This window comes from Cladophialophora bantiana (assembly GCF_000835475.1).
Source record: "Cladophialophora bantiana CBS 173.52 unplaced genomic scaffold supercont1.9, whole genome shotgun sequence".
NCBI lineage: Eukaryota > Fungi > Ascomycota > Eurotiomycetes > Chaetothyriales > Herpotrichiellaceae > Cladophialophora > Cladophialophora bantiana.
The window spans coordinates 562,017-576,659 of record NW_015971583.1 but is presented as its reverse complement, the minus strand read 5'-3'; the positions used below and the strand labels follow the sequence as shown (position 1 = coordinate 576,659).

The 14,643-nt window shown below is 51.5% G+C and overlaps 5 protein-coding genes across 5 annotated transcripts; 3 read left to right on the top strand and 2 right to left on the bottom strand.

Moving 5' to 3' along the window:
- Positions 1 to 156: 156 nt before the first annotated feature.
- Positions 157 to 4,726, top strand: Z519_06502 (uncharacterized protein; the record flags this gene model as incomplete). Its single annotated transcript, XM_016764242.1, has 8 exons — positions 157 to 1,275; positions 1,334 to 2,832; positions 3,211 to 3,221; positions 3,729 to 3,786; positions 3,943 to 4,066; positions 4,142 to 4,189; positions 4,243 to 4,470; positions 4,532 to 4,726. 8 exons carry the CDS (start codon positions 157 to 159, stop codon positions 4,724 to 4,726), a joined length of 3,282 nt encoding a protein of 1,093 aa, XP_016619324.1.
- Positions 4,727 to 5,835: 1,109 nt separating this feature from the next.
- On the top strand, positions 5,836 to 7,744 carry Z519_06501 (uncharacterized protein; the record flags this gene model as incomplete). The annotated part of the gene is made up of 3 exons (XM_016764241.1): positions 5,836 to 5,980; positions 6,053 to 6,240; positions 6,587 to 7,744. 3 exons carry the CDS (start codon positions 5,836 to 5,838, stop codon positions 7,742 to 7,744), a joined length of 1,491 nt encoding a protein of 496 aa, XP_016619323.1.
- A 762-nt stretch (positions 7,745 to 8,506) lies between these two features.
- Z519_06500 (uncharacterized protein) lies at positions 8,507 to 9,812 on the top strand (the record flags this gene model as incomplete). The annotated part of the gene is made up of 2 exons (XM_016764240.1): positions 8,507 to 9,040; positions 9,093 to 9,812. 2 exons carry the CDS (start codon positions 8,507 to 8,509, stop codon positions 9,810 to 9,812), a joined length of 1,254 nt encoding a protein of 417 aa, XP_016619322.1.
- A 787-nt stretch (positions 9,813 to 10,599) lies between these two features.
- Z519_06499 (uncharacterized protein) lies at positions 10,600 to 11,302 on the bottom strand (the record flags this gene model as incomplete). Its single annotated transcript, XM_016764239.1, has 2 exons — positions 10,600 to 10,785; positions 11,036 to 11,302. 2 exons carry the CDS (start codon positions 11,300 to 11,302, stop codon positions 10,600 to 10,602), a joined length of 453 nt encoding a protein of 150 aa, XP_016619321.1.
- Positions 11,303 to 12,100: 798 nt separating this feature from the next.
- Z519_06498 (uncharacterized protein) lies at positions 12,101 to 13,659 on the bottom strand (the record flags this gene model as incomplete). Its single annotated transcript, XM_016764238.1, has 3 exons — positions 12,101 to 13,187; positions 13,238 to 13,394; positions 13,455 to 13,659. The coding sequence occupies 3 exons, from the start codon at positions 13,657 to 13,659 to the stop codon at positions 12,101 to 12,103; spliced, it is 1,449 nt and encodes a 482-aa protein (XP_016619320.1).
- Positions 13,660 to 14,643: the final 984 nt, after the last annotated feature.

The window sequence follows — 14,643 nt, the reverse complement described above, 5'->3', positions numbered from 1 at the left end:
TCGACATTCAAGGCTGGACCTATTTTTGTCGCGGGTACGAAAAGAAGCATCTGTACTCTCTCGCTTCACTCCCGGCTCAGCCAACCTTCTTTCTCAAGACGCCTCGATCACAGATCACTCCAGATCCGATTCTGTTCGATAGACGCAAGAAGGACCATGGCGCCTCCCAGTGACCGAGATATTCTGCCGGATACCATAAAACCTCTCAACTATGACTTGTCCCTCTACAATCTGGAGTTTGGTGGGAACTGGAGCTATGACGGTACCGTCAAGGTCGACTCAAAGGTCAAGCAAGAAACGCAAGAGCTCGTCCTTAACGTGAAAGAGCTGGAAATCAAAAATGCAGAAGTTCTGAGCAAAGATGGTGGCTCTACAATCACATCAATGGCCGACGTTTCCTATGACAAGAAGAGCGAAAGAGCGACGATCAAGTTCTCAGGCAAAATCCCATCTGGTGATGCTGTTTTTGCTATCGGTTTCAGAGGAACAATGAATAATGCTATGGAAGGCTTTTATCGCTCCAAATATAAGCCTGCTGTCACTCCAGCCGCGGGAACCCCAAAAGACGGAGGGTACCACTACATGTTCAGCACGCAATTCGAAGCTTGTGCTGCCAGGAGGGCTTTCCCTTGCTTTGACGAACCAAATCTGAAAGCATCTTTTGAGTTCGAGGTTGAGATCCCAGAGGATCTGGTTGCCCTGAGTAATATGCCCGAGAAATCGACAAGCAAGGGGAGCAAGGACGGTCTGAAAAAGGTATCATTTGAAAAGACACCAGCCATGAGCACATACCTAGCAGCATGGGCCATCGGTGATTTTGAATACGTCGAAGGCTTCACGGAACGCAAGTACAACGGCAAGCCTTTGCCTGTCAGAGTCTACACGACTCGTGGGCTTAAAGAGCAAGGTCGTTTTGCCATGGAACACGCCCACAAGACCCTTGACTATTTTTCAGACGTTTTCGGAATTGAATATCCCCTTCCTAAATCGGATCTGCTGGCTGTTCATGAATTCGCCATGGGCGCCATGGAAAATTGGGGATTGGTCACGTATCGAACCACGGCGGTCCTATATGATGAAGAGAAGTCCGATGCTCGTTTCAAGAATAGAGTTGCCTATGTTGTTGCTCACGAGTTGGCACATCAGTGGTTCGGCAACCTGGTCACTATGGATTGGTGGAATGAGTTGTGGCTGAATGAAGGTTTCGCCACCTGGGTCGGCTGGCTAGCTGTCGACCATTTGCATCCGGAGTGGAAAGTCTGGAGTCAGTTTGTGGTGCGTAGAATGTCCAGAGGTATTGTACCAGTGTTGTCCTTGTTGACGATTACTCTAGGCTGAAGCTGTTCAAACAGCTCTCGAACTCGACTCGTTACGTGCTTCCCACCCTATCGAAGTCCCAGTCCGCAATGCTCTCGAAGCTGATCAAATTTTCGACCACATTTCGTATCTCAAGGGCAGTTCTGTCATCAGGATGTTGAGCAACTATCTCGGACAAGAGATCTTCCTCAAAGGAGTTGGTGATTATCTCAAGATCCATGCTTATGGAAACGCCAAAACCAATGATCTCTGGGCGGCCCTTAGCGCAGCCTCTGGCCAAGATGTTCAAACATTTATGGATCCCTGGATTCGTAAGATCGGGTTTCCGGTGATCACAATAGCGGAAGAGCCTGGTCAAATATCCATTCGCCAATCAAGGTTCCTGACGACTGGAGATGTGAAGGCCGAGGAAGACGAAACTATGTGGTGGGTTCCGGTTGGTCTCAAGACCGGCACCCCTGTCAAGATCGTTCACAGCGCCTTGACCCAGAAGCAGGACACTGTTCGAGATGTGGATGATGCCTTTTACAAAATCAACGCTGATCAAAGCGGCTTCTATCGCGCGAACTACCCACCTCAGCGACTGATGAAGCTTGGTGAAGCCCATGAGCAGCTTTCCATCGAAGATAAGATTGGCCTGATGGGTGATGCTACTGCCTTGGCGATCGCTGGAAATGGTACAACAGCCGCTCTCCTGTCTCTCCTAGAAGGCTTCAAGGACGAAAAAAGCTTCTTGGTGTGGCAACAGATTGCCGGCTCATTATCGAAAGTGCGACAAGTCTTTGCGTCGAACAAGGAAATCTCTGCAGCATTGAAGAAATTCACCCTCAAACTCGTATCCCCTGCTGCAGAGGCAATAGGTTGGAACTATCCTGAGGGTGAAGATTACCTAACTGGTCAATCGAGAAAACTCCTCCTTAGCACCGCTGCCGGCGCCGGCCACCAAGGAATCATCTCCGAAGGGCAGAAGAAATTCGCAGCATGGAAATCTGGCGATGAGAAAGCCATCCATCAAAACCTTCGAGGCGTGATATTCAACTTGGCAGTCGCGAATGGCGGGCAAGAAGAGTATGACACCGTCAAACAAGAGTTCATAAAGACCACCAGTGTTGATGGAAAAGAGATCTGCATTCAAGCACTGGGCCGCTCGAAGAACTCGGATCATGCATGGGACTTGCTAGAATTCGTCACCTCCGAGGAGGTCCCTCCACAAGACGCGCATGGAGGTATCATCGCCGTGTCAAACAATAATGAGACCCGGAACGTGGCTTGGGAGTATACCAAGCAAAACTGGCCCCGGGTGTTCAAGCGATTGGGGGTCACTAGTGTGGTTATTGACAGATGGATAAAGTCAGGCCTGCCCAAGTACTCGGATCTCAAGGTGAGAGATGATATCGACCAATTCTTCAAGGACAAGGAGACTGGGCAATTCAGCAGAAGTCTGGTCATCGTGTATGATACAATTACGGGGAATGCACGATATAAGGAGCGCGACGAGGCGGAGTTGTTGGAGTGGTTGAAGGCTCACGGGTATGCCTCGTAAGGTCACGGATACTCCACAAAAATGGGAGCGGGTTTGTGGATTTATGTGTGTAGACACAATGACCAAATAGGGGAAGCTTGGGATGTTCTCTTCTCTCCATCTGTCCACTAGTGGTGGATCCATGATTTGCTGTCGAGTCAAGAGCTGCAAGAGACAGGACAAGGTTGCGGTTGAAGAGGCAGTTCATGCTATGGCAGACAATCTGTCCACCCTGGACTTTATGTCCGTCACTAAGAGCAGGATTTGCGAGCCCGTTCGATGAAGCTAGTCAATGAGAATGGTGGTTGTCGACCCGTTTGATTTGCTGCGGTGAGTGGTCGTCACTGATCTGTACAAACCTCTCTCTGGAGGGGATGCATAAGTTCATGTCCCACGAGACCAACCCTGTGGATGTGAACACGCGTGCGGGAGGTGTTTGTACTGCTATTTCCGGGGTGCTGCCTGATGGGTGTTGTGAAGGCTACCTACACAGCACCTAAGTAGTTATGGAGGTTGCCATCATGATGATACGGAGCATAATGAAAGAGTGTCACGCAGTTATTGTTTGTGGCTTGGCACGTGATCTGCCCGACCTTGTCATCATCAGCTACTCTTAGTGCCCGTAGGTTCTCTGTTACAGGCTTCTGCCGCCCAATTACAAGGATCTGGACAGGTGACAAAGGAGCCTGAGTCTGCCTGCGCCTAAGTTACGGACTGCGTTACCACTCTTTCGCCTCCAAGTAGCGGATCCCAAAGTCCAGGTTGGCCGCAAACGCCAGACGCCAGATTCATTCTCCCATCAATTCACCCTTCGCTTTCAACTCAATTTGTCACCCGGCTTCACCAATCTAGGCTCTCCTCAACTTCTTGTTCATATCAGTTCCATCAGTGTCAATCTTCCCAAGTCTCCTAGAACCCCCTGTTCCATCGAGCACCATGAATCCAGAGTGGTAAGTCATCTAAAGCACCAGCAATCATCATCCTCTCGACGGTGATATGCCGAGTATGGGCCACTGCTAACAATCTGTAGAGCCATTCCTTTAAAAACCCGTCCTCGGAAACCACCGGCCTCATGCGTTATGGATATTAACCTCGCCACGCAGATACGATTACCTCTTCAAGCTCTTGCTTATTGGAGACTCTGGCGTCGGAAAGTCATGCCTGCTGTTGCGATTCGCCGATGACACGTACACCGAGTCCTACATCTCTACCATCGGCGTCGATTTCGTACGTTGTTGCGATCCTAGGCTGCTATCTAAGGATTCCGAAATTAGGAGAAACGGGAGGCTGACGGGGGTTTAGAAAATCCGAACCATCGAACTCGATGGAAAGACTGTCAAGCTACAAATCGTATGGGAAATCTCTACACATCTCGTGTGATACGTTGTCTGACCTTCGAACAGTGGGATACTGCCGGCCAAGAACGATTCCGAACCATTACTTCCTCCTATTACCGAGGCGCTCATGGCATCTGTGTGGTGTACGATGTGACAGACATGGACTCATTCAACAACGTCAAGCAATGGCTACAGGAAATTGATCGCTACGCTACTGAAGGAGTTAACAAGCTACTTGTCGGCAACAAGAGCGATATGTCGGACAAGAAGGTGGTCGAATACACCATGGCAAAGGTACAGTGGCGCGCCCCCTAAACGAGTAGGCCGAAAAGCGGCAAGACTCATCATGCAACAGGAATTTGCCGACAGCCTGGGAATCCCATTCCTCGAGACCTCCGCAAAGAATGCCTCCAACGTCGAGCAAGCATTTTTGACCATGGCCCGGCAGATCAAGGAGCGCATGGGAACTACCACGGTCAACAATAAGCCCACGGTTCAAGTCGGACAAGGACAAGGTGTGCAGTCGGGCGCTGCTGGTGGCTGCTGCTAGATTAGCCACCATCGCCACCGCCACGACACACATTACAAGGGAAACGCGCAAGAGATATTCGATCGCTGAGGCAGGAAAGGCTTAAGCCCATGCTTGAGCAAGAGACAATCAAAGAGCAAATGGAAAGTATTCCTGTCTCGCAACACGGATTTTTGCCTCACATGGATTTTCGGAAGGCGTTGAGGCGCAAGATCGGCGAAAGATTCAATCCAATGTCTAGACTTTCTGCTTCAGACAGCCATCCACGTTTACACACACGGGCAAGGATCTCTTTTTTGTTGTTGGAACGGCTTTTGGGGAAACCTGTCGTCGGCTTCGGCAGGCTAATGATGGGACGTTTGTGAGCGGAGCTGTGTGTGGACCTCGATGGGACTTGCTCCGAGAAGGAACCGGCGTTTGTTGTCGACAGAAGCGCCCTTTCTGATTTAGCCAGAGCTCCATCGAATTCACGAACGGTGTTGAACCATTGGATCTTTCATGCTTTCTGTTTGCTTCACCTGTGCCGGATGGATTAACTGTCGTGTTTTATGATGTCCCAGCGTGTCTCCTATATTCTCACCGCGAGCGTTTGGGGTTATTGTCGTCTACTTGATTACTGACGTACTTAACAGCGCAACTATCAAGAAACGGAAGAGTTCCCAACATAGTATTCACTATGATCAGGGAAAGACGGGTGGAACGTCCAATGGCTATACTATGGCTTCATCCGTTTCACAAAGCAGAGGCTATAGGTGCTTCTGTGAGCTTCCTATCAGACCAGCATCAAAACTCCGGCATCCGGGGACTGGCAGAATCGTAGAGGCCATGGACCAAGGCCCAAGGGGTGAAGACAAGCCATGTGAAGGCTCGGACAGAATTCTGAGGCAATCTTCCAGAAACCCTTGCGCAGGGCACAGGCGAAAACGCCTGATATCTGTCATCAGAAGAACCTCAGTATGGCTGTTGCTCGCTGGACCTGATGGCTGCCATGAAGATTTAAAAGGGCTGTGTTCTTCAACAACCAACTTCACCTTCGATCCAACAACAATCACCACTGTGACAACCACCATCCCTTGTCCTCCCAGCATGAGAGCAAACTCTATCATCACCGCGGCGATGGTCACCCAGCGATGGCGATGACAAACACCCTTCCTCTGCTCATCGACACGATCGGTGGCAGAGTGCCCTGTGGCACCGGGACCTGGTGTGCCGGGATGGCCGCCTCAGCTGCGACGGGAACAACGCTGAGCTCGTTTCCATCTCCTGATGATAATGGTACGAGATGGACTCGTGGACCCCTTCCCAGTTATGTCAGTCTTTCGGCGCAACTCTCTGACTTCTCATCAGTCACTCCGAGTCCAGACCCCGTCACTTCCCTGCCAGCGCTCAGCTGCGCTCCAGGAGACTCGCCATGTTCACTGATCTCTCCCACTGCGACTGACCTTGTGACCCAAGGCTCGTTGACGGTCTCGCTTTCTTCTCTATTGCCCTCAAGCACGGTTCAGCAATCACCTTCAGTCAATTTCAGCACTTTTGTAAGTAGCCGCTTTTCTTTTTTCCTCCCATACAATAGTCCCCTTCTAGCTTCTGCATATGTGTGTTTTAAAGCCCCTCCAAGTCAAACTTGCGTCCCATCTTAGCCACGAAGCAGTCTTTGACACAAAAACCATGAGAGAAGAGAAGACCAGGCACAATCCAGACAGTGACAATTCCAAGCGGAACCATGACGACCCGACACCAAGGGCAGCCATAACGTCAGGCGGGTGTCTTGTGCCATCGACTGGATAACCATTGCGCAGTCTGTCAGTTCTGTGAATGCGAGGATCTGGCTCTGCCGCAGTTGCATTCTGAACATTCCATACTGACCGGTTCTTGTTCTAGACCGCAAATTCGTCCCCAGCCCCGTCTACCGGTCAAGTTGAACCATTCACATTCACATTTACATCCATCATCACCACAGCCGCGACTGGGACGATGTCAAGCCTCTCTGCTCCGTCCATCTCTTTGGTCCTTCCGTCAACCACCACAGCCAGCATCAGCAGTCTTGCATGGACATCGACCGCGTGCGTTGCTTTAGGTGTCCCTGATCCTGCCGCATGTCCCGGTGGCCCACTGGATCCTTCGGGAGGCGATGCAAGCTCAAGTTCTACCTCTCATTCCGCTTCTATATCAATAACTACGAGCGTTATCAGTCCCGCCGGGTCAACAGCTTCACAGTTGACATCTTCTTCATCCACGTCAAGAACAACAAGCACGACGTTGTCGTCTTCCTTGACTGCTCTTTCGCCAGCCCTGACTTCAGTCCCTGCCACAACTTCGTCTCCATTTTCAAATACCACCGCCCCAGGTCCGCCATTCGACCATCCTCACGGAAGAGGTTATGGACATCCACTCGCCGTGATCATAGTTCCGCTCAGCATTGGCTGCCTTGTTCTTCTCTTGGTGTCCATCCTCCTTTGGCGAAAATATCACCCAACATCGTTCCACAAGATCCTCGACTCGATCCCGGGCCTCGGCTTCCTTGCCCAGTGGCGCAAGACACGGAAAAGCAATCGGAACATTATCGCCATGAAGCGTTTGGGAATCTTGACAGGAGATAACAACAACGGTTCCGCTGCATCGAGGTACGCCGAAGGTGATACCTACGCAAGACATCTGAGGAAGTTCGAAGAGGATGCTGCGCGCGCGAGAGAAAAATACGGCTTCGATGCCGCTGGCCACCCACCTACGTCTCCTTTCTCGACAGGAAACAGGAGTGCCAAGAGCGGCGGCACGCCACGCACTCCGAAGGTGGGAAGTCCCTGGAGACACACGCCAACCAAGGCCCCAGGCAATCCAGCCAAAGGGCGAAGAGATATCTTCACAACGGCGTCTCCTTCCGCGCGCAGTGGGGGACACGGATCGTCTGGTGAGATGCGGAATGCTAAAGAGGATAGGCGCAGTCTGGAGAGCTGGGAAGAGAGGTGGTATGCGCTGGGCACCGAGACGGAGGCAGCCGCAGGTGCTGGACCTGGCCAGTCCTGGAGGAAGCTGGTTTGAGCAATTCTTGAGCTTGTAAATAGGATACCCAGTAGGGGACGATTTTTTCGCTGGTGCACTCCTGAGCCACAACAATGAGCTGTTTGCCAATTACACCCCTGACTCCCTTCCCTTGCACCAGCGCTTCCTGTGCCTGTTGTCACCAGAGGGTGCTCCGCGTTCAGATGTACAGGTCAAGTCAATTCAGCGCGACAGCCGCCTCATGCATGCTGATGACGTTTGTAAAGGGCATGAAAAGGACGGCTGCCGGCATGTGCACCGTGTCATATGCGCTCAGCGTTTGCATATCACACAAAATGTGCCAATGTAGTGTTTGCCATTCTGGCAGAACTGCCTCTGCTTCAATTCTTGAATCAATATGACACGGCTGATCCTCCAAAAATGCCGTGCAAAGTTTCACCGCCGTGCGGCGGCCAAACGCGTGGGAGACAAGCAGCATTTCCCGCTTTTCCTGTCTTCTATTCTATACCTGTCTCTCTCTCTCTCTCTCTCTCTCTTTCTCTCTCTCTCTCTATCCTGGGATGTCTATCCCCGTTCAAACGACGTTCCTCTGGACGATATTTAACACTTTTGACTCCCTGAATGCCCTCAGCATTAATACAGCCTCCTGGGAAGCCGTGGGCCAGGCTGCCTCCAGAGATCAAAGCGAACATCATGGGGCGGCTGGGACGACGGGACCTGAAGTCTTGCCGCTTTCTCGACAAGTGTACAAGCCTGGCCGCCACGCGGGTTCTCTTTCGCACACTATGCCTTTCTCCAAGCATGAGCAGCGTGGACCGGCTGTCCAAAATCGCAGAGCGGGTCGACCTTGCCAGCCAAGTGCGTACCCTCGAGGTCCATAGGCACTATCTCAAAGCCCTGCCCTTTGACGAATGCATTAGGGTTGGCCATTTGGCGGGACGGCTGCGAAGCATGCATCCTCTCGACGCGGCTTTGTACGCTCTCAAACTCTCACGCGCATACAAGGACGAGCTGGATGCCCAGTTGCGCTTCTCGACCGACGGCCCTGCTTTGCTCTCGAGCTCGCTGAAGAAGTTTCCGCGGCTAGAGTGTTTCGTGCACCGCAGCCCGCCGTCTCGGACGGAGGAGGGAGACTGTCTCCTTGACGAAGACTCTGACCTATTGAGAAGGACGGGAATAAGAACCCTGGATGGCGGAACACAATATCTGCTCATGAACTCGGCGTTGCAAAAGTGTCGCGGTCTAAAGCCTGTTTCCATTGACTTGCCGTCGTTCTATTGGTGGGAGTTCTACAACTGCATGGAAATCCCACATGCAAAAGAGCTTTTTGAGAGGGTCACCCGCTTTAAGTTGACATTTTGAAGTCAAGAGCTTCGATCGAGCGCAGTGTCCTCTCACTCCAGGAAACTCTCATTGGAAGAAAGGCCTGGCCAAATACTTGGCCCAACTAGCGGGATACCTGCCTGCGGCCGAACACCTATGGCTCGGGTTCGATGAATTGCCTGCAGGACATCAGAGAACCCATGTTGTTCGCGGCTATGCATTGACGAGGATGACTAGCTTGCTGCTCCGTTCCCCGGTAACCCCTGAGACTTTCTTACCCAGATTGAATAGCCTCACTCTAGAAAACACGGCGGTCCGCTTGAACGTCCTGTGCGATTTCATCGCGCAGCACTCCAAGCCGCTCCGATCACTTAGCATCATCAACATCCGCCTGAGCGGCGCTGGTGGCACGCCGTCGTCGCCGAGTGGAGGAATTCTGGCATTGGTGATGAAATTGATCCTGTTCCTGAACAAAGAGACCCAGCTGGATCGCTTTTCCATGCAAGGCGCTTTTCTGGCTTCCGATGGATCCAGGTTGTTGTGCTCTCCGAAGGGCAAGGACAGTATCTTGCACGAGGTCGAGGAATACGTCTGTCACCGCCGCGGTGATTTTCCTTTCCACAACCCCGAGATGTTCCTGCAAGCGCTCGATACCTGCTGGCGCTCAGCCACGGTGGCGGGAAACAAGGTCACAATCCCTGGTCCGCACAATTGCAGGTTGGAGATAACGCTTGGGAGCGACGATTCGTGGTATATCGAGGCGCCGGACTCTCTGCACCCTTGACGATGTCTTTGCCGATCGGAAAGTGGTAGCGTATTCAGGGCTATGGAAGCACTGTTGGCAAGACAGATGGCAAATCATGCATATGTGATCAACACCAAGATGTATGGGAGGTCTCCGGGGTAGAACAAGTTGACATTGTACTGAAAATGGATAATTGAAGAAGCACCTTTTGTCCCACATCAGGAAGGAAATGGAACTGGTCCGGCATTCTGTGGCATCCTATTCTCCTTCGTATTTAGGCTCACATCCTTCCCCCTGAAACTGTAGTGGCACTTGCAGCTGCACCCTCGGTACGGAGTATATCGGTTACCTCGATCTGGTCATTCGCAGCCTGACAGGTTTGGTGATTGGTGCTTCGCATTTAGTGTTTCGACGAGCCTAGATTTTCTCCGCTGTCAGTTTCTGGACGCCCGAATCCCATATTTGCTCCTTTCAGGGTATGTTGCACCCAGGGCTTTCTGGAAAGGGAGGCATGTACATCGAGCATTCCTGGAAGTTGATGAAAAAGCAAACCTCTTTATCTTTCGATTGCGCGGAGCTTTGAGTCCTCGAGACTAGCCTGGCCCAGCTTAGATGACTAGATCATGGATATACCATCATCGTCAACGTCATCGTGACCATAAAATCAACAACAAAGTATGAGAGAGTCTTTTTGTCTCTGAATGTCTGTTTGAACAACCCCTTTTGATTCTCCCGCAATCTTGTGGATTTTAAAAGCCTCGTAGACGATGCACCCATGCCTAGTCCAGAGTATTCTGAGAATCAACACCCTCATCTCTCAATGAATTTATCCATCATACTCCCCGGGCTTTCGGCTGCGACTCATAAAGGCGTCGAGCTCTTTGTCGAAGATCTCTGCCTCGTCACCTTGACTCCCGTTCAGGAACGAATGCCATTTGACCTCTCCGCCCTCGGCCATGATGGGCGTGGCGTATGGAGCCCGCTCGGGGCCCAGGTAGTCCCATAATCGGTTCTGTGGTGGGTATCAGCGGGAAAGTCGGAGGAGAACGCAGGGCGGGAAAGGCAAAAGAAGAAGCAGGAGATGTCTCAATTTCCCTCCCTCCACGACTGTGACATATAGAACGGCGAAAGCGGACGATAAAGTCCCAGCTCCTCCCCGCTCATCCCACCCCCGAAGGGGTTGTTGAATGAAAGAAATGAATGTATAGAGAGAAAATGACAACATCCAGGCCTGTGTGTGTGTTCACTTGCTTTGTACGTACCAACTGTCCCCACAAGCGGGCATTAACCTCCTTACTCAACAACATGGTCTCGGGATCAAAGTACGGCAGGGTGGGCAGCTCGTGCGTCTTCTTGGCCTGCATGCTTAGGTTCGTCCACTGCGTCTCGCACCACAGTTTCTTGCGGTAGTCGTTACGGTGCTCCTCCTGCGAGCCCGCGTGCACCGACTTGCTCGGCCGCGATGCCGACGCGATAATGTCCCCTGCTGTCTTCCTCGTCGAAGTCGACGTGGTTGTTGTTGAGAACATTATTTCCTCAAGGGCCTGGACTTTGCAGGTGTGTAAGTCCCTATAGTGTGCGATTAGGATAGTGACAGATACACAAAGTAGTAAGGACTTCGACGAGATTATTTGCGATTGAATGTAACAGGAAAGTTTCCAAAACGAATAGAGCGAGAGAGGAAAGAAAGTCGTCGCCACACAAAGAATGGTCATGTGACGGTCGGCAGGCTCGGGCCAATCTGCGCTATTTTCTGATATTCTATGACAGCGAGTAATACACTTCCTCCATACCCTGTACTTGTAGATGTACATTGTGCATGTGGCCAGGATCGAGTCACGGGTTGAAACATTCAGTTCTCGAGGATCATGGGGTACTGTCAGGTAGTTTTACTGTTTCGCTCGTGCAGCTGAAGTACAGAGTGTGATGATAGGATCGAGCCTAAGCCGGCTTAGAGTCCACAAAGTACTGGACGAAGCCTACCCGCCATTGTCCCTCAAACAATCCTCGCAGTCATATCGCCGACACAAGTTTCGTCTCATCATTGCATTTCATGTTTGACCCTTCATCAGCTATCAGAACCAGCTCGCAAATCCCAACTCTCTTTCGGATTTGTCCTATGTAGAAGCGACCAAGCTCACCACCGGCATATTTTCTTTCACTTTCATTTGATCATCATGAATTTCGTAGCTGCGCCGGGCAGCGTTGGGGAAATGTTCGTCATTTTCCCTTTGAAGGATAATTTCCAAGACAAGGTTTTAGGGGTTGTCTGGATACCCAAATAATGAGCCGCCTGGGCGAAGGGCTATAATCACATATAACCACCCTTACAGCCGACCCCTTCCATTTCTGTGGCCATGCTTGTGCGTATGAGGTTTGTGCTTTTCTGCTGTTGGAGTGGCGCCGTCTGCCAAGGTGACAGTCACGACTTCCTCGACCAGGATCAGATTGACCATGACACCGTTGCTCATATAGCTGGTTGTGGTAGTGAATTGACTGTTAGAGGTGCATGGAGTTGTCATTGAGGTAGCAGCAGATGCAGGCGTAGGCGTCAGAGTCGTAGATTCAGGAGTTTTTCCTGCTGGAAATGGCATTGTGGTGTTTGCGACTGGTGAGGAGGCCGCGGCCGGTGTTGCAGCATCCGGTATAGGTCCAATTGTGGCAGGCCCAGGTCCGGACTGGATTTGCACGTTACCGGGTAGGTGTTGGACGAAGTTGATTTGCTCGTTTTGAAGGACCTCAGGCACCTCCATCTTGCATTGTGTACCGTCATCTGGATTTTGGAGCTTGAAGATTGGACAGTCGTTCTGGTTGCCTGAAGTCCCCACTGGAAGATTGCAGGCTGGGTCGTCGATGGCACTTTGTAATACTCCTTCGTCCCAAGCGCACATAAAATCTCCATGATAGCCATAACCGGTAGGATCACCGTTGGAAAACGTGAACTCCCCGTCAATGCCCCTGAAAAGATTGGTTTGGTAGATGGTCTCATAGAACAAGGCAGGCAAATGTATGGGGTATCCCTCCGGACATTTCCCATTCTGGATCTCGTTTGGGTATGCCACATGGCTTGAGTGATTTGCACTATCCAAATCTTTTCCGTTCCAGCATGACGGAAACATGAGTTCTGCGCGCACTCCGTCCGCACATGTGGCATCAAGGAAAGTCTTGTTGCGGAGATAGTGATACTGTCGTGCGCCTTCTGCTGGAAGGTTGTAGTTCAGACAGTTGAAACCGAGAGCCTTCTCCATGAGTGCTTGTTGGGTCATGTCGCTGGGCTGCCAGTTTGACATTGGTGGATCTGGAACCGGGCCATAAAAGGCACGCTTCAAAGAGTTGCCTGCAATCATGCGGAAGTTCTGAGGAAATGCAACCACAGGAGACGGCTCGATCGGAGACGGCTCAGTGAAGTAATACCTGTCGGCTATTAGTGTCCTGAAAGGGGTTCCGGCAGAATCATCTCTTACGCAGTCAGTCCGCCAGCAGTTGGAACCATCTCGAGCGCGCCATTCGGATGTTGGAAGTACATGCGTGGACTCCAGTAGACGGAATGATCTTGGAGGATAGAACAGCTAGTGCAGTTGGAAGCCAGAAGTTCGTCGAGGGTAGGATCAAGTCCCATGTCTGTAGCGACGGGTTAGAAACGTACTTTTTATTCCATGTGCTGCGTCATTCTTAACTCACTGGAAGCACCAAACATGACGTGAAGATGTTGGGCGGGACTACCAGGGGCCATGATGGGGTCGACGCGGCCGTTTCCAAGTTCACCATGACAGAGGTGACGGAAGAAGGCATGAGCCGGGGAGAAGAGGAAGAGGAGGGCGAGGAGAATCAAGCGGGGTGCAGGGCTAACGGCGTCAGCTTTGAGCTTGACTCTGGCGTTGGCCATTGCGTCGACGAGGTGTGCTTATTGTTTGGGGTCGTGCAGGAGTGATTGATGGTGGTGATAGAGTTGTTAATTGAGGTGGTTGACGCGCGAGGGATCGGTTGGAAGGATTGCGGTTCGACGAGTAATGAACGAATGGTGTAAGGAGGGAAAAATAACGATGGACTGGTTGATAAAAAGGAGCGTGAGATGTCGGCAGACAAAGGGCAAAGTGTGGGTTTGGGAGATGAAAGAATGGACACAAGAGGCGAGACTGAGCTGGATTATATCAAGTCAACAGTTCAAGTTAGCGAGCACATGTAGTTGGGAGGAAGGCGCATGCGACCACTTACCACTGTAAGATGCTGGCTGAGGCATAGACTCTGCTTGTTTGTTCCTCTCACCTGACCTTCACTTCACCTCACCTCACCGTCGACCTTCTCGCCCTCGACCCGGTTGTGTTAATTGCCTCTCTCCTTGTCACTATTTGGCTACCGCCGCTGATCCGACCTCGTCGATTCTGCCAACCAGCCCAACCGCAATCACCTCCTGGCCTGTTTACTTCAGCTGGTGAATCCGCTCCCAGTGACACAGTATCTCCCGGTCGCCCACTTGATCAATCCCTTCTCATCTTCAGACACGGATTATCTTCACGGAAGGCGCAAAAGGTCGTGGAGAGCTGGGAAAGGCCGTAAAGACAAATCAACCATATACGGGCTGGAAAGTTAGAGAGACTGCTTCGGTCAGCTAGCTGCGGCGGCTTTCTCAAGGTATGTCTTTCAACAATTCACCGTGAGCACAAGTCGCTGGTATCGCAAAGGAGAGGACGTGGATGTGCAAACCGCCCACACCAGGAGGAAATGCGCAATAAATCCACAAAGGACAAGGATACTGCAATGCACACAATAAGGCCATGGCCAACAAAGAATGCTTCACCAATCTCCTCTGCTCATTTTACAGATGTGGTCATTCGTTTGCACCTGTCTCCATTCGCTCCATCCCCGTCGC